General features: G+C 54.8%; 3 protein-coding genes across 4 annotated transcripts in view; 2 read left to right on the top strand and 1 right to left on the bottom strand.

Moving 5' to 3' along the window:
- ABR (ABR activator of RhoGEF and GTPase) overlaps positions 1-2198 on the bottom strand; it is a 42229-nt gene extending 40031 nt beyond the window's left edge. The window contains exon 1 of the mRNA XM_074889837.1: positions 1849-2198. Coding sequence (XP_074745938.1) covers positions 1849-2191 — 343 coding nt within the window. The 5' untranslated portion in view covers positions 2192-2198. The remainder of the gene's footprint in view (positions 1-1848) is intronic.
- A 3827-nt stretch (positions 2199-6025) lies between these two features.
- On the top strand, positions 6026-6784 carry BHLHA9 (basic helix-loop-helix family member a9). The gene has a single exon (XM_074889829.1). The coding sequence runs from the start codon at positions 6026-6028 to the stop codon at positions 6782-6784; it is 759 nt and encodes a 252-aa protein (XP_074745930.1).
- A 2642-nt stretch (positions 6785-9426) lies between these two features.
- Positions 9427-23184, top strand: TRARG1 (trafficking regulator of GLUT4 (SLC2A4) 1). Of its 2 annotated transcripts, XR_012631712.1 has the most exons (4): positions 9427-9981; positions 16825-16957; positions 17537-18160; positions 19095-23184. XR_012631712.1 is itself a non-coding variant. In XM_074890481.1 (3 exons), exons 1-3 carry the CDS (start codon positions 9427-9429, stop codon positions 17542-17544), a joined length of 696 nt encoding a protein of 231 aa, XP_074746582.1. In that variant the 3' UTR covers positions 17545-23184. The 2 variants fall into 2 exon arrangements, 1 of the variants encoding a protein (XP_074746582.1); XM_074890481.1 differs by having other exon boundaries at positions 17537-23184.
- The last annotated feature ends 2702 nt before the right edge of the window (positions 23185-25886 follow it).

The following is a 25886-nucleotide window of genomic DNA, read 5'->3' as shown; positions in this document are numbered from 1 at the left end:
AGCCAGGCGCTCGGCGGAGGGGACACTGCCTCCGTGGATGAGTGCAGGAGCTGGGGACCATGATGGAGACCTATTTGGGGGAGGAGGAGGAAGAAGAGGCCACGTTTAACCACAGCAGATGCAACCTTGGATTTCAAGGTCTTGCCTAAAAGGCTCACCCCGACCGGCTGCAAAGGTCTTGGAAGGGCGGCGCGGGGCTAGAGGACCCCTCCAAGTTACAAAGCCGGGACCCTCGGGGGCTTATGCTGTGCTCCAGGGAAGCCCCTTTAACAACACCCCTGAGAGAGGCCTTGCACAGTCCTGGGTGTTTGGAAGCATTCGGGAGCATTACCTAGATATAAATAAAATGCAGGATCTGAGTATAAATCAGAAGGATTTGCACTTGGTCGCTCCGACACACTCAAGTTCCCTCAGCTGCTGAGCAGCTCTCCAAAAACTACAACCAGTGCCCGCTGACGGGGAGCTGGAGAAGGGCTTGGGGTGGCCCTTTGAAGGCGACACATCAAATGCCCTTGGTGCTCGCCGTGGGGCTGGGAGCAGCTCCCACGGCCGGTCCCCGCTGATCAGGGAGAGGCACAAACCCTCGTGTGAGCGAGCCCGGCGCAGTACGGAGACAACACCAAGAGCAGCCACGTAATTTGGACATTTCACCTCCAGACAGTTTGGGAAGGTGAAACAGAAACTGAGTTGTTCTCCAGTGCTGTAAACTAATGCAATAAATATAAATTACACTAAATATTAAGCAGAGTTTGACACCAGAATGCTTGCTACCCAGGCAATCTTAAACCAGCACAATACAGCTTTGGGGAAAAACCACCACCCCAAACAATCGAGCAAGAACAAAATTAACTCAAGTCAGCTGCAGAATTAGTGACATAAAAAGTGACACTCCCTAGCTGTCAGGACTGTGTTTGAACTGGGATTAAAGCTGATGCAATAACAACTTCCAGGCCGCTGGAAGTAGGACAGCGTGACGGGTGACAGCGCTAGCTGGCTGTGCCTTCAGTGCCACGGAACAGCCAGTTACTTGCAAAATAACATCGTCCTCAATCTGCCCAGTGAAACGCCCCAGGACACGGCACCACTCCAGCACGCAGGTTTAGCAGCTCCAGGACTTCCCCACAGATCACAGGGAGTCACCCCAGCAGAGGTGTCCCCGTGAGCCAGGTCACACCTGGAGGAAGTAACTTTCCTGCAGTGTTCCAGCCCCAGAGGTGGCTCCTGGGCCAGTGGCACAACACCAAGAGCCAGCCAGCTGCAGGGCACCGGCCAGCCACCCTCCCTCCTCGCATGCCCAAGGATGAGGCCTTGGCACCAGATGCCCTTGGAAGTGGAACAGGGATGACACAGGGGCTTGGGGTGACCTTAGCGGTGGGATGGGAACAGCACATGGGCTGGGGGTGGCATTATCTGTTTGATGGGGATGGCACAAGGGCTTGGGGCAGCCTCAGCCATGTGACGGCATGGGGTGCCCCCGGCTGCGTGATGGGGACAGCCTGGGGAAGCCCGTCAGATCCTCTGACATGCCACAACATGGGGGGCATCGACTGTGTGATGGGGACAGCACAGGGCCTTGGGATGGCTTTAGCAGCGGCACAGCGTGGGGACGGAGTGGCATGGGGTGCCCTTGACTGTGCCGTGGGTATGGCACGGGAGCTCAGGATGGACGTGGACGCCCTCGGCCACGCAGCGGCATGGGATGCCCTTGACCACGCGACGGGGACGGCACAGGGCCCTGGGGGACACCCTGGTCCCTGGGGTGGGATACCCTGGGACGCAGGATGGGGAAGGCCCCCCCCTCGGCCGTGACGCGGCCTGGGGTCCCCCCCCCCTCCCCGCGGCACCCACCTGCCGAGGAGGCGTCCTCCGCGTCGGAGCTGCCGCCGCTGCCTCCCTCCGGGGAGCTGCCCGCGGGCGCACCGGCGGGGCTGGGCGGCGGGCGGAGGGCGGCGGGCGGTGGCGGGGGGGGGGCTCTGGCCAGCGCCGCCTCCAGGTAGCCCACCTTGAAGCGTTCCTCGGCCAGCGCCCGCTGCAGCCGGCGCAGGTGGCGGCGGCAGCGCTCCAGCTCCCGCTCCATGGCCCGCACCGAGCCCAGCTCCATGCGGGGCGCCGGTTCCCCCGGGAACTCCGCCTGCCAGTGCCGCGCAAAGTCCGCCCGGGCCGCCTCGCCCGCCGCCGCCGTCGCCGCCATCCCCCGCCCCGGCTCGAAGTTTCCCCCCACCCCCCCACGGCCGCCGCCGCCGCCTTCCGCACCCCCCCCACCCTCCGCCGCCGCGGGGCCTGACGTCGGTGCCCGCCCCCGGCCCGCCCCGCCTCGGTACGGCCCCGCCGGGGCGGGGAGCAGCGCTGCCACCGCCCCCCCCGGCTCGGCCCCGGCGGCAGGCCCGGGGGCTGCGCTGCTTCCCCGGGGTGGCTTTGGGGGTGCTGTATTCCCGGCTTTTCCGACCGTCGGTTCGTCCGTCGCCGTCTCTGGGTGCCCCCGGCGGAGCGCGGGCCGGGGGGGAGGATGCTGCGCTGGGGAGGAAGCGCCTGGAGGCGGCAGCGCCAGAGCAGAGCAAAGCCACAGCGAATGCCACAGACAACCCGGGCACTGCAAGAAATCGGTCGCCGAGCCAGGGACAACTGAGCCGCGAAGGCGTAGGGTGGCTCCTGTGCCACCGAGCTGCCCTTCCCCAGTCACCATGTGCCCTGACCTGGAGCTCGGCCCGTGTCCTGACCATCCTCATCCTCCGGCCGGTGATGCTCTGCCTGCCCTGTCCGTCCATTCCCGCCAGACAGAGGGGCAGCCGCAAACTCCCCCGGTGGGTGACAAAGGCCCGCGTAAGACTTTTTGCCCACTCTGTGCCACGGCGCGTGTGCCCACTGTGTTTAAGCTGCCAGGGCAGCGTGTGCCCCCAGCTCACTCCCACCCCACGGGACAGGGTTTTCCAACCCCACGCCCCGGGCAGGATTGGCCGTTCCCTTGTGCCACGCGAGGCGCTGGGCCACGGGACATCGCAGGATGCTGGGGAGCTGCCTTCCCCTGACTCCTCCCGTGTACTTCGTGCTGGCTGGCTGGAGATGACTCACAAGCTGTGTCCCTTGTGCCACCTGGCCTTGCCCCAGCAGGAACAAAGCACCCTATTTATTTACCCACTGGCCCCAGGCAGTTTCGCAACAACCGCCTCCTCCTTCCCGTCCACCACCGCCCGAGAGGAGGGGGCTGCGCAGTGGTGGGCACTTCCCTGCGTGCCAGTCGCTGGCTCTCATGCCTCGGCACCGTGAGTTCCCTCTCTGTGGTTTCCCTCCGGCACAGCCGTGCCTCCCGGTGCAGCCTTCCTGAGGAGGATGGGTGGTGCTGGGACACAGCCAGGACCTGGGCAGCCCCCCAGCCTGTGTCAGCTGCCCCTTCACCACCCCATCAAGGTTTTATCTCCAGCAAGGGCTGTGCTCCCAGATGGTCCCGGCAGCTCTCACCTGGAAGCGGCGACGGTTTGGGGAGGCTGGAGGGGTGTGGGTGAAGGGCAGCCAGGCCAGGGCTCTTTGCAGGACCTGCAGCCCCCACTCTGCAACAGTGTTAGGGGCAAAGACACCCAAAACACCTTTGGGATGTGGGACCCGCGAGAGTTGTGACGATGCTGATGGGCAGGTGCCCAGTGCTCAGCAGTGCCCCAAGCCCAGTGTGACACGTGCTGGAGAGATGGGGTATCCCTGGGGTTGAAAGCCCTTCGTGGAGGCTGGCGGGGGGGTGGTGTTTGCCATGAGTGGCCTGATTTATGCGTGGCGACGGATAATTACAGCTCTTTCATCATCTGTCAGGCAGACGGGCCCGGCAGAGCCTTACAACACATTTCTGGCTCCCCATCTCAGCCCATAAATCTCTCCAGTGCACGGCGATAAATCAGCGGGGGCCGAGGGAGCAGGGCCTGAGTGGGCGTTCCTCCTGGCCTCCCACCCTGTAATGGGCACCTAGGTAGGAAGTGTCCAGGACGAGGTGGGGACGGCCCAGCGGGATGCACTAATTACAGGCGGCAGGTGGCATCCGATGATCCATGATTTACGGTCTGGCCTTGCCCGCTTCCGAGAGCTGGGGCTGTATCCCTGCAGGGCCAGGGCTGCTCAGAGTTGAGATGCTGGGAACCCCTGGCAGCACTTCCCAGCGAGCTCCCAGGGGCTGTGGGCAGGATGGGGGCAGCCTGGGGGCTGCCGTCTGCCCTCTGCCCCTGCCTCAGCCCAAACGTCACCCCAGCTGCGCCTGGCTTCATGCCCAGCTCAGTCACCTCCATGTCTGCTCTGTACTGCACCTCTAGACCTCCCACACCAGCAAAAACATTCCCACAGCAGGGATCTGTCCTGCTTAGCTGGGTTTTGGACAGGCACATCCCTAAGCGGGCCCGGCTTACATGTCCTGCTGTTATTGCAGCATCTTGAAGAGTCCCACGCTCCTGAGCTGAGCTCACCGGGTAAGCCAGTGGCCAGGAGAGCATCCACTCCTGGGCAGAGAAAGACTGGGCAGCCAGAAGGCAACTGGGGAGAACAAGAGGGCCATAGTGAGCACAGGTGAGTGCTCAAAAATATTTGCAACCTTCACCTCCCTTTGAAGTCCTGCTACCTGGTCCTCCCCTCTCCCTGAGGCCCCGGCTCCTGATTTATTGGGTTCCTGGAGAAGAGGCACCTAAATTAGCTCCGACTTCAAAGACCCAAGAGAGGAGAAGGGCAATAGACAAATAACCCCCCGCTAATTGTGGCTATTGATCAAACGTGAGCCAGGACAATCAGATAGGAAGGGATGGACCAAGGGGGGCACATTCTCCTGGGGCTCTGCTTTTGCACCAGTCACCCCAACAATTTGTCAGACCCACTATGGGGCCATTTTTCAAAATGTTACCCCTTTCACAGGACGGCATTTAGCGACTGCTCGCTAATGAACTGATGGGCGAACTCATGTGGCAGCCCTGCGCTGCTCAGAGGACCTGGCCCTCCCCATGGCCTCTGGACCCACTGCACCTGGCAAGTCCCTCTGTCCTGCCGGTTTGGGGATGCAGGGAACAAGGAGCTGCTTTCAGCATCGTCTTCCTCAGAATAAGTGCTGGACAGGCCCAGCAGCACCAGCCCAAACAGCTCTGCCCCCAGGCTCCCCGCTGTTGGGAAGGGACAGGAAGGCTCTGGAGGCAGGTAGCACTTTAGCTCTTTTATCACCTGCCCCAGTCCCTCCTGCCACATTCCTGCTTCCTGCTCCGCAGGGCAGAGGCGTGCCAAGGCCCGCACATTCCTCCACTGGCTCCCAGGGGCTGCTCCTGCCCAGGCGCCCACCTACCTCCGTGCCCACGGATGCTCCCATCTCGCTGGGGTGCAGCTGCGTGGAGCAGCCTTAAGACACTGTCTCAAAGGCTCCAACACCGTTCCTGGGGCAGGAGTCATTTTGTCCAAGACTCGCTGCTCTCCTCAGCAACCTCATCACTTCACGCCTCAGTTTCCCCTAGGTGGGAAATAACAGAAATGCTGCAGGACCAGTGGGTGTGGGGGAGCACAGCCCAAGCCCCATGCCAGGGTGGTGATGCCCCACCGCACCATATAAAACCCAGGGATGACCTGGGCTAGGCTGAGCCATCTGCCCACCCAGCAGAGGAGAGGAAAGAGCAGCAGAGGAGAGGAAAGAGCAGCACAGGGAACTCCTGCAGTGACCAAACTCCTAGCAGAGACTACAGCAACCCCAGCAATGTGTGCTTGGCAGAGGTGCTTCCCCCCCTGGGCCTGTGAACATCCCACCACAAGTTCTGGGCACCCCAGCACCAGTGCCCCATGCTCCAGCCCAGCACCATGCTCAGGATCATCCCTGCGGGCAGAGGCCAGGCAGAGCTCTCCACAAGGCAGCACACCTGCAGGCAGGTGAGGGGGGTCGGGGGGGGGGGGGGGGGAGCCACGTGATGAGAGCCCCGCGGTGGGGTTTTTAGAGGCGGCTGCGTGTCCCTGGAGGAGTGTCTCCCACACCTTGCAGGAGGCAGAACTGCAGCAGCACCTCTCCCACTCCCCTGCATCGGTGGCCATGTCCGGAGCAGCCGTGGGGAGAGGCACAGCAGCAGAGCCCGACAGCTCGGAAGAGGAGCTGGAAGCGGGGGCTGCACCTCAGGTGTGCTATGGGCAGGGTCTGTGGGTCCCCCAGGGGAGGGAAGCAGCTGCCTGCCTGGGGGACACCGAAGGGATGAAGGTGAGGAAGAGGAGCAGGCCGGTGCGCTCCAAGGCCAGGAGGATGGCTGCCAATGTCAGAGAGCGCAAGAGGATCCTGGACTACAACCAAGCTTTCAACGCCCTGCGGTTGGCCCTCAAACATGACCTCGGTGGCAAAAGGCTTTCCAAAATCGCTACCCTCCGGCGAGCCATCAACAGGATCACGGCTCTGTCCCTGTCCCTGCACGGCGCCGGGTGCTGCTGGCCCTGTGCCCACTCCGAGTGCCGCAGCCGGGCGGGGGTCCCTGCGCAGGAGCCGGGGATGAAGGCCAGTCGCCCCCAGCCTCCTTGGGAGCCCGGTTCTTCAGGCAGTGCCGGCTTGCAGCGCTGCCCTCCGTCCCCTCTCTATGCCGGGTTTTTCCCTGAGAGGCAGCTCCATCGCTATGAGAGCCCGAAGGAGGATCGCTCCGGGCCCAGCCCTGCCTATTGCTCCAGCGGGACCCACCACCCCGGGCTCCGAGGCGCCTGGCAGCAGAGATACACGGGCAACCTGCAAGACCCCCTGGCCGGGGCAGTCCCCTGGCAGCTGGGCTACTGCCAGAGCTGGGGACACCAGCAGTGCCTCCCCATCCACTGACCTGCCGGGCTGGGGGGGCCCGACGGTGCCGGGAAGGTAACGCACCCGCGAGACAAATGGGGGGAGCGGGAAGGGACTGCTGGGCAAGAGAGCAGTGCTGCGGGGTGCAGAGCTCAGCTGCGATGCTGGCGAGAGCCGTGACACCCCCCACCACGCCGTACGGGACTCCAGTGCTGCCCGGCTGCGGGTCTCTGCTCTGCGGGAAAACTGGGGAAGGTGGAAAGGCCTCTGGAAGTGCCAGCTCTGTGTTTCTTGTTGCGAGGTCTCACTGTTGCCGATTGCCACTGTTATTTATTCTCTCCTGCTTGCTCTGTGACAAAACACAACTTATAAACCTGAAGCCAGGGCTGTTAATATGTGTGGGGTGCACAGATGGGCCGTGGGGATCACACTAAAGCCCCTGGCCTGGCTGGTCGCTCTGGCTCTTGCCGGTGAAGGAGAGGAGCAACAGCGGGAAAAGTTTAGTGCCCTGGGACTTTTGATGTTAAACTCATTGGTGCAGGCATTTGTGCCCAGCAGATTTGCGAGGCCAGGCAGGGAGGGGAGACAGATATCAGCTTTCAATAAAACGCACCCGACCGTTTGCAGTTTCCTCCTGATTGTGGCAACGTGGCTCTGGTGGGACAGGCCAGTAGCGTGTTCCAGGCCAGTCCCAGTGGTGGGGAGGAAAGGGGGGAAATTTTACTAAAAAGGCCCTTTTGGCCCCTTCCCTCTGGCTTAGAAAGGTCCAACCAGCTGGGAGGGCTCCCTTCTGCCCGAGGCTCAGCAAACTGGAATTGTTGCAGGAATTGGGCAGGGTTTTACAGCCACGCACACCACAACCAGCAGATTTTTGGATAGAGCAGATTGCATTGCGTGATTCCCACGGTGCTGAGCCCCCGTGGAGCTGCTCCAGCCCTGCTGCTCTCGCCCCAGTGCTCCCAGCTGAGCCCCTGGCTGCCAACACACCAAGGGCAGTGGGGCACATCCTGGAACAACCATCTCAACCCTCCGCTCTGGTGTGCCAGTCCCTCCCCAAGGCCTTCTCCTCCTCCTCCTCCTCCTCCCTTAATCCCTGGGTGGGACAAGGGAGCTGAGCAATGAGCAGAGGAAAGCTAGCAGCAGCCAGGAGAGAGAGCTCTTTGCTCAGCAAAGGAGCCTCTTTAAAGTGCTGCCGGTGTGAGGCATCTTGGCTTTAATCTCCAACAGATGTTCTCCTTGCCAGGAGAAGGCCTGCAGCGATGGCCACTGAAGGAATCCTGCTTCTCCTAACAGCATCCCTGCTCTGGGTGGCTTTCCCTGCTCTGGCTCTCCCTGGAGCAGCGCATCCCCCTGCTCTGCCTCATCAGTACCCATCACATGGGGAGTGAGAGCCCAGCAACACCGACATTCAAAGACAGTTTAGGTGAAACCAAGCCCTAACCCCTCCCTCCACTCAAATTTACATCTCCAGGTTTTACCCCCAGCTTTGGTGGTCAAAGTGAGACAGGTAGAAGCAAATGGCCAGAGAGGCAGGAGCAGGGTGGGAGGCATAACCCCGTGAGACCCCGTGAAGCAGGGTCACTCCACCGCTCTCAGGTTCACGTTTATGAAACGTGGGTCCTAATTCTGTCTGGAGGCTGCAGGACAGGATAAATCCCGGGGGGGCAGCAGCCAGGCAGGCTCTGGGCAGGGCTGGGCAGCAGGCCCCAGCTGGCAGCAGGCTCTTTGGGCACCTCTCGGAGAGGCAGAAGGTGCTGGGTGTGCCCCGTAGATGGCACTCACTGCCAGGGAAATCCCTGACAAATTTGGAACTGAAGCAGAATGGGTGGAAAACATCCATCTTTGTCAGGCATCCAGGCTCTGTGGGTTTATTTTACCCCTCATTCCTGCCCCTCACAGCACCCCCCACTCCCAAGGATGCTGTTATTTGCTTTAGAGCACATAAACCACCCCTGCACCAGCACCCTTTCTCCTTTGCAGGTCCTATGTAGGGACACAGTATCTGTCACTGATCGGGTGTCCCTGTCCCCAGCTGCTGTGTCTCCAGAGTCACCCACACGCAGCGAGGGCAGAACAAGCTCAACACAGCGTGCCCAGAGCCTCCTCTCAGCCTGCAACTGGAGAGGATGTTTTCCCAGAGTGACTGGAGCCAGGGGTACCCCCGGGCACCCCCACACTGCCCAGACACCATCACACCTCCGGGCAGCCCCTGCCTGCCCGCAGTCCTGCGCAGGCACAGGGCAGCTCAAGCCCCTCTCCGCAGCCACGAGGGGTTCGTGGGGCTGGTCTGTGTCGCATGTCCCCCACCTGCCTGGGGAAAGGCTTTCAGCCAGGAGGGCCGCAGGGACAGCAGGGCTGTGTGCTCCGGCACCCCGCACAGAGCTGCCCCCCCCATCCCCCTGCACCTCCGGGGCTGGCGGCGGCACCAGCGGAGCCCGCTCAGGGCTGGGCTCTCACGTACCGCTGCAGCGAGGCGGAGCCCGGGGAGCCCCCGGGAAGAGCCGGGGGTCGGTGTGGCGGGACAGAACCTCGGGCTGGGCCGGGCTGGAGGCGACAGGGGACACCCCGGCTTTCCCACCGCTCCCTCCCGCCGCATCCCCGGGGGCAGCGGCACCGCCTGCACCGGGTCGGGCGGAGGCTGAGCGCGGTCCGAGGGGCGGGGGAGTGGGGGACAGGACGGGATGGGGACACCTCGGGGGCGGTCCGCGACCCCGATCCTGCCCCGGGGGCTGAGCCGGGCTGGCCCCTCCTCCGGCACGGCCTCCCGCGGGGCGGCGGGCCCCGAGCGCAGAGCGGCGGCGGCGGGGCGAGCTCCGAGCCCGCTCCGCCGGGCCATGGCGAGCGGCGGCTCCGCGCCCGGGGGCTCGGGCTCGGGCTCGGGCTCGGGCTCGGGCACGACGCTGCCCACCCGCTTCCAGGAGACCGAGAAGCTGCTGGCGGCGACCGACGGCCGGGAGGAGAAGGGCCTCCGCGGCTCCAAATCCTTCACGGCCGCCTTGCCCGGCGAGGCGGAGCGCAACGGGCACGGGCTCGCCTACAAGTCGGTGTCGGTCGGGCACCTGGAGGCGGCCCCGCTCTCGCCGTCCCGGCTCAGCCTGGGCAGAGCCTCCTCCACGGCCACCAGCACGGCGGCACCGGAGCAGGGCCGCCCGCGGGACTACCTGGTTCTCGCCATCTTCTCCTGCTTCTGCCCCGTCTGGCCCATCAACGTCGTGGCCCTCGTCTTCTCCATCATGGTGAGTGCGGGACCCGCCGTGCGCCCGGGGCCGGGCCCGGTTCCTGCCGCCCTCGACGGCTGGAGCGGGGCCGGGGCCGGGCCCGGGGCCGCCGGAGCTGTCCGCGGTGCTGCACCGGCGGGGAGCGGGGCCGCGGCGGGGAGCGGGGCGGGAGGAGCCTCCGCCGGGGGCTCGGCCGCTGCCATCGGGGTCCGGGAAAGGCGGGCAGGGAGCGGCGGCCGAGCCCCGGACAGCTCGCGGGATGGGGATGGAGCGCGGCGGCCCGGGATTCGGGGGTGGGATCCGGGCACACGCAGGGCAGGGCTCCGGGAAGCCCGGTGGCTCCGGGAAGCCCGGTGGCTCCGGGAAGCCCGGTGGCTCGGGGAAGCCCGGTCCCTTGCCGCCAGACAGCGGTCCGGAGCGACTCGCCGGGCTTCCCCGGGAAGGAGCTGCGAGGCGAAGCGGGGACAGGGATCCCCCCCCTCCGCCCCTCCTGGCAGCCGAGCACAGCCCTGCAGCCCTGGGGACACCCCGGCTGGAGGCTGGTTCCTGTCCTCGGACACTTCAAAGGGACAGGCTGCACCTGCGGCTCTTTTAGTTGCTCCGAAGAAGCGATTTTCTCCATTAATCATCCCCCACGCCTCAGCAAAGACACCAACATCAGAGCAGGGGAGAATAAAGCCAGCCGGCCCCCCTCCCATCTCAGGTGCAGGGGGCTCAGTCAGCGCAGCCCTGCAAGTACGGCCACCCCCTTACCCATCGGGATGCCCCACTGCTGTACAGTACCCCCGGGACCTTTTATGCCCCTGATTTGCAAGAGAGGCAAATCTTTCCTTTGAAAATCAGCTCAGGGAAAGCAATTACCAGCTTACCACACTAAAATACACTGAGGGGCACCCGCATCCAGCACTTCCCCAAAAACCACCACCAACTTGAAGACAGACACTGGCAGTTGCCACAGAAAGCCCTCTTGAGAGACCAGTTTCCATTTTGAGGAGGAATCATCATTTCTGCCAGTGCCAGCTGTCATCTGCGTAGTACAGTTGTGTGGTGGAGCCTGTTTAGGCAGCATACGGGGAAGCCAGCCAGCCTTGTTTGGCTTTGCGCTGCAACGAGAGGGAAAGCAGCTGGGTATTGCATATCCATGGTAATAAACAAGGGCTCTCACGGGGATTTGCCAACCACATTAGCCTTCATGCAAAATAGATTCTCACACTCTTCCTTGCAGGCGTTAGAGCCTCCAGCATGGTGGGGATGTGCCTTGGGCCACATAAGCCCTGTGGAGTAGAAGAGTAAGCAGTGAAAAAAGAGCAGGAGGCAGTTAATACTGCTAGACAGCGCAGTCCTGGGGTGTATTTACTGTGTTAAACACAAAGGGAGGCAGGGCCAACAAGGCAATAAGGCTATTTGGCTGCCCTCTGCTTCCAAGGCCCTTGACAGCATTGACCAGAGCCCACCCAGAGCTGGGGAAGGGGATGCGCAACCCCAACCCTCTGGGGCCACTGAGTCAGCAGGCATACTAGGATGAATTTGTTCTCCAGGACAAGGTTTCTAGCACACACAGCACATTAGTAGCCAGTGCGCATCCTCTGGCCCCTTCACAGTCATCCCTGTGCTCCCTGTCCCATGGAACACTTAATTTATTACTGCCCTGGCCATGCCTGTGCCATCGGCCCCCACCCCCTTCCAGCCAGGGACCACCACACGGTGCCAGCGGAACAGGAGGAGGAGTGATCCTTGCTCTGTGCTGACCCTGGGGAGCCAGGGAACATCTGGCTGGGTCCTCCTGCCAGCAGGAACAGCTCTTGGAGCATCAGCTGATGTTTCACCTCCTTACACCAGGGAGAAATTCAGTTCCCAGTTACCCCTGAGGTTCCCACAGGCTTAGGTCTCCCCACAGAATAAAACCCAGGAGTGCCTGACCACGCACAAATCTGAGCAGGAACCAGGTTTTTGTGATTCCTGGTGCCTGGGCGGGGAGGGGGGCCTTCTCACAATGTGCTGACATTCCTTTAGCTCTGCAATTGTATTTTTCTTGCCTAAGTCAATGCTTTTTGCACATGAAAGCTTTTTTCTGGGTAATAAGCATCATCCAGAGAGGAAAGCAAATGAATGCTTTTGGGTTTAGTATCTCATAAATCATTTTTCAAAAGCTGCTCTCAGATCCCAGCAGGGCCTACGGCCAGAGGTGGAAAAAAAAAATCTGCTCTAACCCCCAGCCTGTTCTTGATAAGGCTGGTCTTGTGGAAATGAGTTATCTGGAGGTTCCTCCACTGACCCTTGGATGCATTTTTTTGACCAAGTGAGGATCTGGCTGCACCAAGGGGCTCCGGTCTCCCCCTGAGCCAGAGAGTGGGACTGATGGACACGAGGGCAGCGTGGCCCGTGGGACCCATCTCAGAGGTATTGCAGGGCATGGCCAGATACCACACACACACACACACACACACACACACACACACGCTGTATTGCTGTGATTGAATCCCTCCCTTTCCTACCAAAGTGCAGCCACACTCGGGGAAGAAGTAGAGAGGTCACTTACCAGCGTACAAAACTCCAAACAAACGAAGTGAAGTGGAAAAGAAAGGTAACTCCAGTCAGAACTAGCCTATAGTAATGCCAAGGGCAATTCTGCACAGCCCTTGGTGTCCAAAATAAGTACTGTCATTCCTGAAAGACGTGGGAGAAGTCAAACTATCCTTGCTCATTTTAAATGGCACAGTCATCTATCTAAGTCTGATGTTGACTTATACCTCTCTCAGAATGTTTTCATCAACAAAACGCAAGTGTTGAGGATTAATGATTTATTCTGAGTAACTGGTGGAAGGCAGCAGAGTGCATCCAAAGCTGGTTCATAAATAGGGAAAGACTGCAGGGAAGAGGAGGTGACAATTCGTCTTCTCCGTCCCTGGGACTAGCACAGAAGAGTAATTGTCTTCATTTGCAACAAGACAACTTAGGTGATCTATTAGGGAAAAAACCTTTCTGAACAGTAACTTGAACAGGTAACAGTTTGAAAACAGGTGAGATTAATAACTCCTTTGAATCACCCAGACTTACCTGGCCCCGTGGGTGCTGTGGTACAGCGTGCCCTTCCAGCCCCACTCCTAGGGTCCTTCAGATTTTCTAATGTAATACGGAGTCTCTTGGCACACACACACTGACTCACTCCCCCGGAGCCCTCAAGCCTTTCTGAGATATTCTGCCTCGGCGAGTCTCGATTAATAAACAAGATGTTCATGTTTTTATGTGGAAAGCAAAACACAGGATTAGTGATACTAGAGAGCTATAATCAAACCGTTCCACACCAATGAATAATATATGTACAGTAACAAATGCTTGCTAAACACCCCATGCCAATGCTGATGTATTTTTCATAATTGTTCAGGATAAATGAGCAGTAAACACTTCCAGAAGCTGTAGTGATAAATATATCAAATTCGTTAGCCTATATATTTTTCCCAGAAGACAGCTAAAACTGCATATCTCACTGCAATCTAACCCACACCCTACAAAAATATCACACTTGTTACAAAAATCTGAGCCTAAAATTCCCAAATGTTGGAAGCTGCCAGTGAGCAGGGCAGGGATCCTGTCAATCTCCAGGCTACTGTGTCCTCCCCATCCCTCCCCACCAGCCCATGAGGCGTCATTTTGTCATCTGTTCTGTAATGAAAATAGGTTCTTGGCTGCATCCCATCGATCTTAGACATGGTCTGTCAAATGTGCTGTCGAGACCAGAAGAAACAAGGTCTTGAGCTCTCTTGGTGTCAGCGGTGGGGATGTTGTTATACAGGGTGGTATGTGAGCAGAGCAGGAGGTTTGCAGGGATGCAGTGGAAGCAACCATCTGTTTGAGGCTCCGCTGTGTTATTTACAGGGTGATACAAACTAAAACGAGTACGTGGAAACCTTCAAAGCTGCATTTTACCTACCTGAGCAGTATGGAGCAGCCCTGGACTGGGGACCTTTTGACCATGGTGCTGCCAAGGGGGTAGTGGTATTAATACCACTATTATTATTAATGGGTATTTGCATTGCTCTTGGTATTAATACCAAGCAGGATGAACAGGAAATGGGGTAGTAACATCGAGTATTCATTTGTTTGAATTCTCAGTGATGTTTCATGGTTAGTGCTGGAGCTGTGCTAGGCCTCCTGACTCTTAATTTTCTTTTTTTTTTTTTTTAAACATTTGACAAACCCTTCCCAGTGCAGTTGTTATTTCTGAGATATGAATTTCTTGAAAGGAAAATGGGATTGTTTTAAGACACTTCCACCTTTAACTCTTATTAACTAGCACATTTTATTTTTTTAACTCAGGGTTTTCCCAGTTTTAGCCACCATGCTCCAAAGGGAGGAGCCGGCACACGGTATTGGGCTGCAGGGATCTGCCCACCCCAGAGTCTGCCCCACATCTCCCTCTTTCTTCTGAAACCTGGCTCAGCCAAGGCAGCATGGCTGAGATGGACAGGGCAGGGGAAGAAGCCTTTAATCCATGTAAAAATGTTAAATACTGAAAAGCATCTCTAAAGAAAGAGTAACTGCTTCAAGGCAGTTAAAGTATCTACAAAACCCCATCCCCCGTGAAGTCGAGGGCAATTTTACTCAACTCCTCCACCGGATCAAGGTGACAGACCCGTGTGTTGGGCTTCCTCCTCCTTGCCCCAGTCTCTCCTCCAAGCCTGCCTTGCCTCCCTTCCCCCCGACTCCAAGCCTTCCCAACCAGGTAAAAATGTTACCAATTGACCTTAAAACTCCTTATCCAATTTCCCTCCCTTCCCGATGGGTTTCATGGGAGGCAGAAGGGCGCTGCGTGAATTTGGGAAGGCTTTTTGGTCTGGAGAGCCATGCTAATCGCAGACCGTCTGCCTCTTCCCGAGCAGGGAGCTCCTGTTTCGCTGATGGAGGGGCTCCAGTCTCTCCACCACACGCGCAGCGAATGCTGACGCACGGTGAGTAATTTCACCGTAATAACCTCACCATGGTACTGCACAGCTGCCCTTCTGCTAAGTGCTAGGTCCTCCCTCAGCCAAGTGCAAGAAGCCCAGCACACTCACTCCAGCAGGCTGGGGAGCACTGTGGGCTCCTCTCTCAGCAGTAATGCTTCTCCCTCACCAGGAATTCTTACTTCCAGTATTTGTCACTTGGGAACCAAATTATTGCCAATTACAAGAGGAAGAAACAAGATCGGTCCTTATTTAATCACTTACTCTGAAGGTTTATGATGCATCTGTGTATTATACTTTTTCTGATGAGCTGTGCTTGGTCTTCAGGTTGCTGTGGGTGGTTGGCATAGGTGGAGGCTTCTCTTGCCCAGCGGGTCAGCAGTGCTGCAGTAAGAGAGCTGGCGCTGAAGCTCAGAGGAATCAGGCCACAGCATCACCCTCGCTGCCCCGTCAGGCACCAGGCAAGGTCTTGGTGAGCCCACGCTCATCCAATCTTATGTCTTTCCCCTTTGGGTGTGAACCCAAATCCTTCTCAACCCCATCCAGCCTCTTTGGCCCCAGCAGCACTGCTGGGCAGACCTTGGGGAAGCTTCACTAACCCCCCTGGAGGTGCCCTGGGGTCTGGATCTCTGCCAAGCCCATGAGTGGCCAGCCCTGACGAAGCAGTGAAAAGCAAAGTTTCCAAGGGAACCTCCAAGTTGTGTTCACAGAATCACAGAATCATGCAGGTTGGAAAAGACCCTTGGGATCATTGAGTCCATTTTCCATCTGCCCTGAGTTGTCACCTGTCCCCAAAGACAAGGACCGCTGCAATTTATCGCACCGAGTGCCTCCCGTTAAGACACCAGTGCCCACCAACAGCAGTGCCAGGCAAGCCCTGTTTTAGCTGCAATTCTTGAGGATCTCTTTTCATCCCTTAACGAGTCCACACACAACAATTTCCAGGCACCTACTAGTGCCATTCCCCATCCCATTGCTCAGCCCTGCCACAGCCAGGGAGCCTTTTCTTTTAGTTACAGAGCAGAGGAAAGCTTTCACTGAGCTGCCTGAAGAAATCAATAGAGCAGCAGGGGAAATCACAATGAAACTAGAAGCAGAATAGAGAAGCTATATGGACTATTCCTTCCCACCCCACAGCACACACGAGAGCAGGAATTCACTGTAGGAGGACTGCATTTAAAAACAGAGACGGTGAACACAACCCATCTATGTTGATGCAGAAATTCAGAGTAATGCAGAGGCACCAAAGCACATCCCATCACAAGATGAAAGCCAGCAGTTACTGCCTGCTTTATCAAAGCCTGTTCCTCTCGCCAGCAAAGAGCCCACATGCTGCTTTGGAAACATCACTGCTTTTTTTTTTTTTTTTTTGGTTTGTCAGTGATAGTTAAACTCACAATCTACATTACTTCTCAATACATAAATTTGCAGAAGACGATGGAGGCAGCATACTTTTCCTGTACGCAAGCTGCAGAAGGACAGTGGTACCCCTGGGGATCCAGTCCCCCTGCGCAGGCCCCGTACAAGTGATCTGCTTTGAGGATTGAAGTCAAGAATATCAGGGTTTTCCATGAAAGAGTCAGAGAGGGGCTGGGGCTGTGCTGTGCCACCTGTCCCCCCACTGGGGCTATTTCTTAGTCACTCCAACAAAAGACAGACTTGAGCCAGTCCAGCTCCTACCCAGGGCAAGCAGAACAGCATCCCAGGTGGGCTTCTCCAGGCATGTTGGTTTAGCAGGACCACAGGCTGTCAAAGCTGTAGGCTCGCAGAGGGGATTCACATGCCATCCTGGGAGAGGCCAGGAGGGCAGGTCCAGCACCCCTGCTGACGTAGCAGCTCTCGTTTTGGGGACTGCAGCCAGAGAATCACGCCAGAGCCACAGTTGTTCTCAAGACCCTCTTTCTGTGTTTCCCCCCAGTCAAGGAACAGCGGGCAGCAAGGGGACATGGATGGAGCCCGGCGACTCGGCCGCATGGCCAGGCTGCTCAGCATCGTCTCCATTATCCTGGGGACCATCATCATCGTGCTCTACGTTTCACTCAGCATCAGAGGTAACATTTCTTTCCTTTTCCCCAGTCCAGCTAGAGCAGGAACCTCATCCAGCTCCCGTCTCTGGCACAGTTTATAGGATACCTGCCCACCATCACCCTAGGGCAGGTGGTGCTCCATTCCCACCCAACAGCAGTGGTAGGGCACTGAGCACCTCTGTGGTCCAGGCTGGTTTGGCCATCACCAGCTGCTCACACACTTGCAAAACACCTTGGAGAAGGGGCTCCTTGCAGTAGCAACACACACACTGTTCAAAGGACCAGAATGGAAAGTCCTCCCTGTGCTGTCCCACAGTGCAGTGGTGACCATACAAGGTCCCCCTGGTGAAAGGTCTCGCCCTGGCAAAGGCTGTGGCGGGTTTAGAAGAGTGTAGCGGGGTAAAAATTGAAGGGTTTCAGGACACAAATCAACCTGCCCAGAAATGTAATCCCAAAATGTTTGGGGAGCCTCTCAAACACAAACACACCAGCATGCAGGTCAGGCGAATGGGAACCTCAGAAACACACAAACCCCAAACCATGAGCATAAGGGAAACTTTGGTGACTACTGGAAGCTGCCCTAAGACTCTCTTTATTTTACAGTTTCCTAGAAGATGTTTTAGCATGCAAATACCTCGAAGAGGAGGAAGACAACTTTCCTTTTGGGGTTTTTACTTTCAGCCTTGCAACAAAAAATTGTCACAGTGTAGGTGGGCAGCCCTAGACAGCCTGCTCTGGAGCGCCGTCTGAAGGAACGCATGCTTCTACTTCACCGCCTCTTGGAAATGAGTTTGTACAAGTGATGGGATAAAAAACATCGCAAGAAGGAATGGGAGTGAACATCAGACGTCGAGTGGAGAGGAGAAGGGGGAAATCCACTACCTCATTCCCCTCCAGCAAAACTCACGGAGTGGGGAGACAACTAAAGTACAGGAGGAGGAGAGAGTTTCAAGAACGAAGCGTATTTTAAAAGAAAATTTAAGGCAAGAATAGGACATTTTGAGGAATCCTCCTAAGAGTTTTGGCACAAGTCACTGAATTTTTGGGGGGTTGTTGGTTTTTAAATCATCAAATTCTCTGTCTCTACAAAAAAAACAAAAAAAAAACAAAGCTCAAACTGCCATCAGGAGCTGAAAGCTGTTCCATGGAGGAGGAGGGAGAGCAGAGCTGCAGCGGGACCATGACTCTGCTCCGAACAAAATGCAGCAGCAAAAGCTGGAGGATGTGGTGGGTGCTTTTGTATTTTTGATGAAAAAAAAAAAAAAAAAAAAAGAGACAATGACCATTTGCATGCCTTTGGGAATGTTCTCTATGTCTGTTCCTATGAGCTCTTTTATCACTTAGGGCAGATCTCAGAGCTGACAGAGCAGGATGTTGCTGCATGAGAACGCCAGGCTCCTCCTCACCCCGATCCCATGGTGGGGTTTTTAATGGAAGGAAAAATAATGCTTTCTCTGTGAACCCACACGTTTCTCTCTCTGTGCACCCAAAGTGAGGGTAATACTCATGGCGCTGAGAAAAGAGCCTGGTTCATCTGTAGCAGCAGTACCAAGGCAGGGAGAGCCTGTTTTACCCACTTACACTTTTATGTCATGTCATGTCCATCACACAAAAGCTTCAGTGTGATCCAGCCCCTGCCACTGTCAGTGCTTATCTCCCCGATCCTTTTGGGCTTCAGCTTAGGGCCTTCCAGGAGATTTTCAGAGGCATGGAAGAGTTTAAGATCCCTGCTCCTGTCCCTCCACCCCTCACATGCTCTTCTGCATTTCTGAAAATCTCCAGCATCCCCGGAGCTGGCTGGGGTCAGTTCCACAAGTAGTATTATTTTTTAATGTTTTATATTTAACATAACAAGAAAATAGACTTTGCTTCTCCCGATCTGCCTATACGTCCCCCGTGCCCCTCCACGTCTTCCACACCGCGCAGCTCCTCGGCTGTTTCCCTCGGGATCTGATCCCACCTCGCTCCCTCCAGCCCCATCCCCTATTCCTCCCCTCCCCCTGTCCTTGCTGGTTGTTACTGGGGTTGGTCCTCTATCCAGCCACCCAGACTATGCAAAGTTTCATCGCCTGTTATTTTATTCAGGCTTTGTAGATGGCTTCTGGCCATATCCATTGGCTCCGTATTAGCTGAGCCTCTCTCTTTTATCAAAACTTTGCAGGCACAAGTACCTGGCCAAGAGCTGCACTCCCCATCCTTTCTGTTGTCTCCAGCTGACAGCCTGGGACTTAGAAATATGGACTGCACCGAGAAATAAGGTGTTCCAGGGCACTTCTGCTCCCTACCACCAATCTCCTGAAAAAAACCCCAAACCTTAGACCAAATCTAATGCTTTGGAGGCTTGTCTACATGGAGAATCTACTGCACACCATAAGAAACTCCACAACATGGTAACTGCTTGGCACTAACTTCTCTGGAGTATGAGCGGGCACACGTGTGCACGTGGGGTTAGCACAGGGGAATGGTCCAGTGTAAATCCACACTTAGTTACTCTGCTGATGTGCAAAGCCATGGGCATCTCTGTGAAAATTCTCTTGTCACCTGTTTGATTGCTCCTCTTTAAAGTGTTTCGTTTTCCTAGGCATTATTTGAATCCAGGGGCTATGAAAGCCAAATCCCCTAGACATGCTGTTAACATTTTTCTCTACGTTAAAAGGGATTCCAGGGACTCACAGCAATAGCACATCACTACAGCACTTTCTTGGGCTCCATTCCCATCCGCCCCTTTGCCAGTGCTTTATTACACACTATTGGCTTCTAAAATGGACCAAATTTGCAACCTTTCTTTTGCAGTTCATTTTTTGTGAGCTTCAGCAAACAGGGGCCACTGAGCGTTGCTGGGGGTGAGCTCCCACCCACAGCTGCTGCCCGGGTGACCCTTGGCACCAGATCTCTTCTTCCTGAGCTCATCAGAAACCCACCCTTGGAGATTCAAACTCTCATCTTATGGCTGATGACATCCCATCAAACCCCCCAAACATTTCCTTCTTTAACACTTGAACCTGAAAGCTGCTTGCTGGGAAACACGCACTATTTTTGCTGAGCTACATAAGGGCAGTGCTGCCTGCCCGTGCATCTTCTGCCCTTTGCTCTTCGAGCTGCTGAAATTCAGCTTATGGGAAGAGCCGAGCAAGCTCCTCCCTGGGCAGGAAGAGCCGACATTCAGGGAAAACTGCCGCAATGAGTTATAGTACTTGAGAGCGCCAAGTATTTATTAAGTAAGAATTTAAATGCTCTTTTATCATTACATAAAGCCTTTCATCTAAAGTGCTTTACCACATTTAAAGGATTAAACCTTGCCACCCCTCATGAGGTGGGTTAGCATTACGTTGCTTTAATTGCACCGATGGCAAAGTTGCTCAGAGTCACATGCACTGTGCAGCTCCAAAAAGAAACCCATTTGTCTTTCTCCTCCCTAACAGAACCATGTATGAATACAGATTTCCTTTGAACCTTTTTCCAAACAGATTGAGGCAAACACACACTACACTTCAAAATGGACTGGGATACCTGCAGTCATAGGAACAAGGGGGCTTTTATAGGCAGCTGCAATGGTCCTTGCTGGGAGAAGTCTCAGGCTGGTGAGCACAGAGCAGTAGAGGTACCAGAATTGATCTGAATGCAGAAGGCAGAAGCTTTCCCAAAAAACCCACGATGATGATTTGTTGTACGCACCCAAACGTGGTTTGTGCCTCAGACATTAGCCTATATCAGTGGGCTGTTGAGGCAACTGCTTCTCATCTTACTATTAAATATAATAAAAAAGAAAAACTAAGACACTTAAATTCCTTTCATTTTAAAATCTTCTTTCTGATTAGATACAATTGTTCTGCGCTCTTGAATACAGCTTTTTTTTCTTATCCTGCATTTAAATCCAGGGGAAAGCCTCTACAATTACTCCGGACAAAATATTTTCTCTCCATGCAACCTAGAAAAATAAACCCCCCAGGGTTATCTGGAAAGTCTCTTCTCTGTGCTCTCCCCCAACTTCCCCATACATTTTGCAGCCTGATATTTTGCAAAGGTTTTGCCACTAGATCCTTGCTCTTCGTGTCACACACAGTTTTACCCAGCTCAGCTGCCTATTTGGCTTTTTTGGGTTCATTAGCTTGTATTTGCGAAGGAAGAAGTTGCTGAGCCCCCAACCCTTGACACACGCCTCACCCGCAACTGTGTTCTGAGGAGGTAAATCATGGCAGAATTTCATCCTGAGGCCAGCTGCAGGCATGGTTCCTCCTTTGGTCTACATCTGGGAAACCACAGCATCCCCCATGATTTTTTGCTAATTTAGTGTTCACCTAAGAGCAAGCACTTTTTCTTCCACATCCAGGCACAACCTCTCCTCTCTTAACTTTGTCCTTTGTGTCTTTAGCTCACAAAAGGGTGATCACAAAAACTATGTCATGAAAAGACTTACCCTCTCCATCCCCACAAACAAGACCTATTACTGATGTCACAGCTCTTTGCCACCTGCTGCTGCCTCCCCTAAGCACACACGTCAGAATCAAGCTTCCTGTGTTTGCAACTATAAGAGTCATGAAATCCTCAGGATCGGGCCAACTTCTACCCCCTAGTAAAGCAGGCAATAGGGGAGAGGCGAGAGATCCAAGTGATGAGGTGGCAATTCATCCTTACCTGACAGCGAAGTTGAGCTGGTAGGAGGATAGCTTGCTGAAGAGATGGAGAAGGTGGGAAACGTCTCTAAATGTAAGTTCAAGTAGGAGTTACGATCGACAAGTGTGAGGTCCTGGTGGGATATAAATACACGGTTTGCGCTGCTCAGGAAGTCTCTGAGCAGAGCACATGGCTGATGGCACCTCTCTGGCATTGGTGGCCCTGGGCCCCTCTCGCCAGGGTTTGGGGGAGAGTTAGACTCTGAGGGGTAGCACAGAAGGGCCCTTGCTGGGTACAGCAATGCTGGATCAAAGGTTTAAGCTGAAGAAGCAATCTGCTGCTGCCGAGAAGACAAGCCAGCTTGGTTTCACGCCAGCTTCTTGTAGGATGCAATGACTGATGGTCAGAAAAGGTCTAGCAGGAGTCAGTTGGTCACAGCAACACGCTGGCTGGTGCCCGCCCAGGTGCCTGTGGAGGAGACCAAAGGGATTTGAGCACAAAGGGAGGAAAGAAAGCAACAAAAGATTCGATTTCAAAGTTTGCTGTGTTTAATGATGAGTTTGCTTTTTCTGGTCAGTATTTCACTCCATTCCAGTTTACCTCCCTCAGCCCATCTTTGTGAGTTTAACGTGCTTTCCCCTCAGCATTTCTGCTCCTAGAGTAATGCACGTGTCTCACAGGCTCTTCCCTCCTATCCTCTGCCTTTCCTTTAATCCGGGACAGGTCTTGTTGGCACTGAGATGTCATCACTGGTCTTCACTGAAAGGGGTTATCAAGGGGTAGGGAACCTGCTCCCCCTAAGGCTCTGACCCAGGCTGGCTACAGACTCAAGCATTAACGTTGCAGTAGTTGACCTTCCAAATACAGACTTCTCCATGTAGACAAGGGGAGCAGATCCTGCCTTTTATATAAAATTAAAACTCTGTTTCCATTCGGTCTGAGTCCAGGGAGAGGCTGCAGAAACGCACCCACTGGGCTGGTCCCATGACTGACTTTCTTTCTTCCTGATACCCCCAACCTTGCCCCATCACTTTGTTACTTATCACAGAACCACAGCCAAGGATGCACAGTCAAGCTGAAATAATTTCACATTTAAGGTTGATTTTCTTTCAGCGTACATCCTTTAATTTTGGCAAAGACAGGTTTGGACTGAAAACTCCTGTGCTTGGGCACAAGCCAAGGGGGTGGTGGGGGAAAGCAGCCTTTTCAAAGTGGGAATATTTGTAAAGCATTTGCTAACACCAGTAGGTAGCGAAATTCAAAACTATAAATACCCATCCAGGATAAGAAACATCAGAAAGGGATCGTGTGCAGGATTCACCAAGGCAACCCTGAGACCACTTCAGAGCAGGTGCCCTTGTTAGTTGGTGCCCAGGACACGATCCTTTGTGTGGAAGTGCAGGGTCTATCCTCCCCCACTGCCACAACCACCGTCCAGGCACCGGCTCCTCCTGTTTTGAAGTCAAACTGGAAGAGCCGTGTTTCACACACAGCACGAACACATCAGGAACTGCAGCTGGGCACTTCTCTTTGCTGATGAATGTTTCTTTTTCTGCAGGATGATATGGTATATCTTATATACTTTCTTTGTATTTCTTGGCATGAGAAAAAATTAAAATGTAACATGCATGGTCAAAGCTGAACTTGTTTCTTCTGTCTAAATGAGAAAAAAAATATCCAAACTACTCATTTAACTATTGCTTCACACTCCAAGAGCAAGTAGATCAGCTGGTATTTTGGATGCAGTGGGTTGCAGAGACATATAAGCAAAAGGCAGAGGGAAACAGCAGAGCAGAGAAAGGTCCAGACAGATCAGCCTTGTGCTGCAGAGGGAAGCGGCACCGAGCTCCTCGGGAAGCACAGCTATTGTGGGAGGTCTCCTCCGGCCATGCCACAGGGCACGCCTGTCCGGAGAAGCCAGAGAAATCCTCCCTGCTTGAAGCACACAAGGATGGGACAGGGAGTAGCCATGGGGAACGGCTTCTCGTTGCTGGCCCTGCCACTGCAGTTCGGTATTGTAGTGCACAACCAAGTATGAGAGAACAAATTCCAACTCTGCTCAAAAACCAGAATTATTGCTCAAAACCATAGATTTCAAGAATAGCAATATTTGGTCTCCACTCAAAATGCAGGCTGCTCCCAGGAAACAAGTTCTTTTTAAAGTTTCTTAAGCCAAGGCTTGAAAATTCAGTCATTACCAAAAACATTGGCTTTAGTCTTTTCCCAGAAGAAGTTTTTCTAACCAGTCACGCTGGAAGGCTGTTGACTGTGTATAACACGGACCTTGGGTCACTACCAGTTTATTTCTGTGGAACAGCATGCCAGTCCATCAAGGCTCCTGATCTGTAATGAAGATTAGTTGCACGACAACTTCATTCAGCTGAATCCTAACACCCTCCTCCTCTGGCTGCGCGTCTCTGGCATCCTCAGGGAATGAATGGCAACGCAGCTTCCAACCCAGCTCAGCTTAGAGACAAGACTTGCCAAGTCTGAGATGAATTTGTTGTCTTACACAGCTCTCTCCTCTGTAGCAATACGCTCAAGCTGTCCAGACTTTAGTTCGGGGTAGGACTTACTGGAGGTAGCAGAGTCCTGCAGCTTCCCGAGGACAACTCCTTCCCTCTCCCAGCAAGCAGCACACACAAAGCATGCACGTGGGAGGCAGGTGCCACCACCATCAGCAGGGATCAAAAATGAGGCTTTATGGCCCCAGAGCAGGTATCAGACACAGCACTTCCACTTCCATCCATGTCTATGATGGAAAAAGATAGATGCAAATTCCCTGCAACGTTGGCAGCCCGCAGCGTGATTCAGCAACAAACGGACTTAATGGCCCTGCCTGGAGCGCGTCCTGCCGATGAGATTCCCTCCAAGGCAGAGGCAGGTCACTCCCTGCCGAAAGGGCCAGCAGCATTAAGGAGCACTGAGCCACCAGCACTGCCACAGCAGCCTGGGAGCTCCAGGGCTCCGCTCCCCCGCGGGCAGCTCTCCTGAGTGAGCCCACTGGGTAGTAACTCATCAGCAAATGCCACAATGAAACAGATTCAGCTATTTGACTTGCTGTGGTCACATTTAGGAAGCGGCTGTGGCCACCTTGGCGAGGCAGCAGGGTGAACAGCCCGCTCAAGACCACCTCTGTGGTCCAAACCCAAATCCCTTAGCCTCTGGTGCGACACAGTAAAGCTTTGGTCTACCTGTCATTTTCATAGGCAGTGTTATGATAAATGCCTCTTCGCCTTTCCTACAGATGCAAGCTGCAGGTTTTTTTGGGCAGTGAAAAATAAATAAATAGGAAAACCCCCCCAGATACTCAAAGCCAGAGAGGATGTAAAGTAAATGTTTGTGAACTCATGAAAAACAGATCTGTTATCCTCATGTGCATCTTAGAAAATGATCAAAGGAACAGTAATTAGTTCTTCTAGATCTGCTGCTGCCCATGACACAGAGCCCAGCCCCTATAAGCCAGAGCTTGTCTCAATACTGGAGCTGTCCCCAAGGCTTCCTATGGTTCAGGCAGCGCCGCACTGGTACGTCACTGCCCAAACAACTCCCAGTGAGACAGAGCAGCTCTGCAGCCTCGAACACACCAGGAGCGAGCTCAGCCTCCTCGTTTATCCCATAGCCCTCCTCTTACACTACACTGCCCGCCCCCTACCTGGCTCTGTAGCTTGCTAATACATTTTTAACAAACTAACCATATTTCTTCAGTGTGTCCATTCCCCATTGCTTTGAAAACTGCAGATCTAAATAGATCTGCTGGTTCTTACTCCTAAATACTCCACTAATACCAGCTAAATCAGTTGTCCTTCATGTTTAACTTCCCCTATTAGGGCTAGGATATCAGCTGCTCAAACCTCTATTTTTAAGAGCCACCAGCCATGAATACTTACTCACAGACACGCAGGTCCAAACTTAGACCACACTACAGCTACTCCCATTTTGCACTAAGGTTAGACATTGTACACAGCCCGTGTTATGCAGCAGCAGCATCCCCTCGCTGCCTCTGCTCACCCAGAAGGGCAAGAGGCATTACTGTCTGCACAAGGGCTCTTGGCAACATGAGTGGGAATACAGGGGAGGTCTAAAGAGCCACGTTTATTTGTCCTGATGGAGAAACAAAATGTAGATTTTTTTTTTAAAACTGAGCGTAATTTACTTCCGCTATTCAGCAAAGGGACTTGTGGTTGTGGTTGGTGGTACCTGTGCATAACAAATGACCAGGACAGAGCGGTCCTGGTGGGGAGAGCTTTCGAGGAACAGATGCAATTTGCATCTCAGCACATTATGTCTGAGGTTGCTTTAACCCATCTTTGGCCTTCCTTGTCTATTGCTTAAAGAA

The sequence above is a fragment of the Strix uralensis genome, chromosome 20 (assembly GCF_047716275.1).
Source record: "Strix uralensis isolate ZFMK-TIS-50842 chromosome 20, bStrUra1, whole genome shotgun sequence".
Lineage (NCBI taxonomy): Eukaryota > Metazoa > Chordata > Aves > Strigiformes > Strigidae > Strix > Strix uralensis.
The sequence above is the reverse complement of the archived record's forward strand: the minus strand, read 5'-3'. Positions and strand labels throughout refer to the sequence as shown.

Bases quoted from the DNA above. Each gene is read 5' to 3' on its own strand.
- BHLHA9 (XM_074889829.1), top strand. From the start codon at position 6,026: ATGTCCGGAGCAGCCGTGGGGAGAGGCACAGCAGCAGAGCCCGACAGC.
- TRARG1 (XM_074890481.1), top strand. From the start codon at position 9,427: ATGGGGACACCTCGGGGGCGGTCCGCGACCCCGATCCTGCCCCGGGGG. The intron at 9,982-16,824 runs GTGAGTGCGGGA...GTTTCCCCCCAG, and splicing joins CCCTCGTCTTCTCCATCATG to TCAAGGAACAGCGGGCAGCA.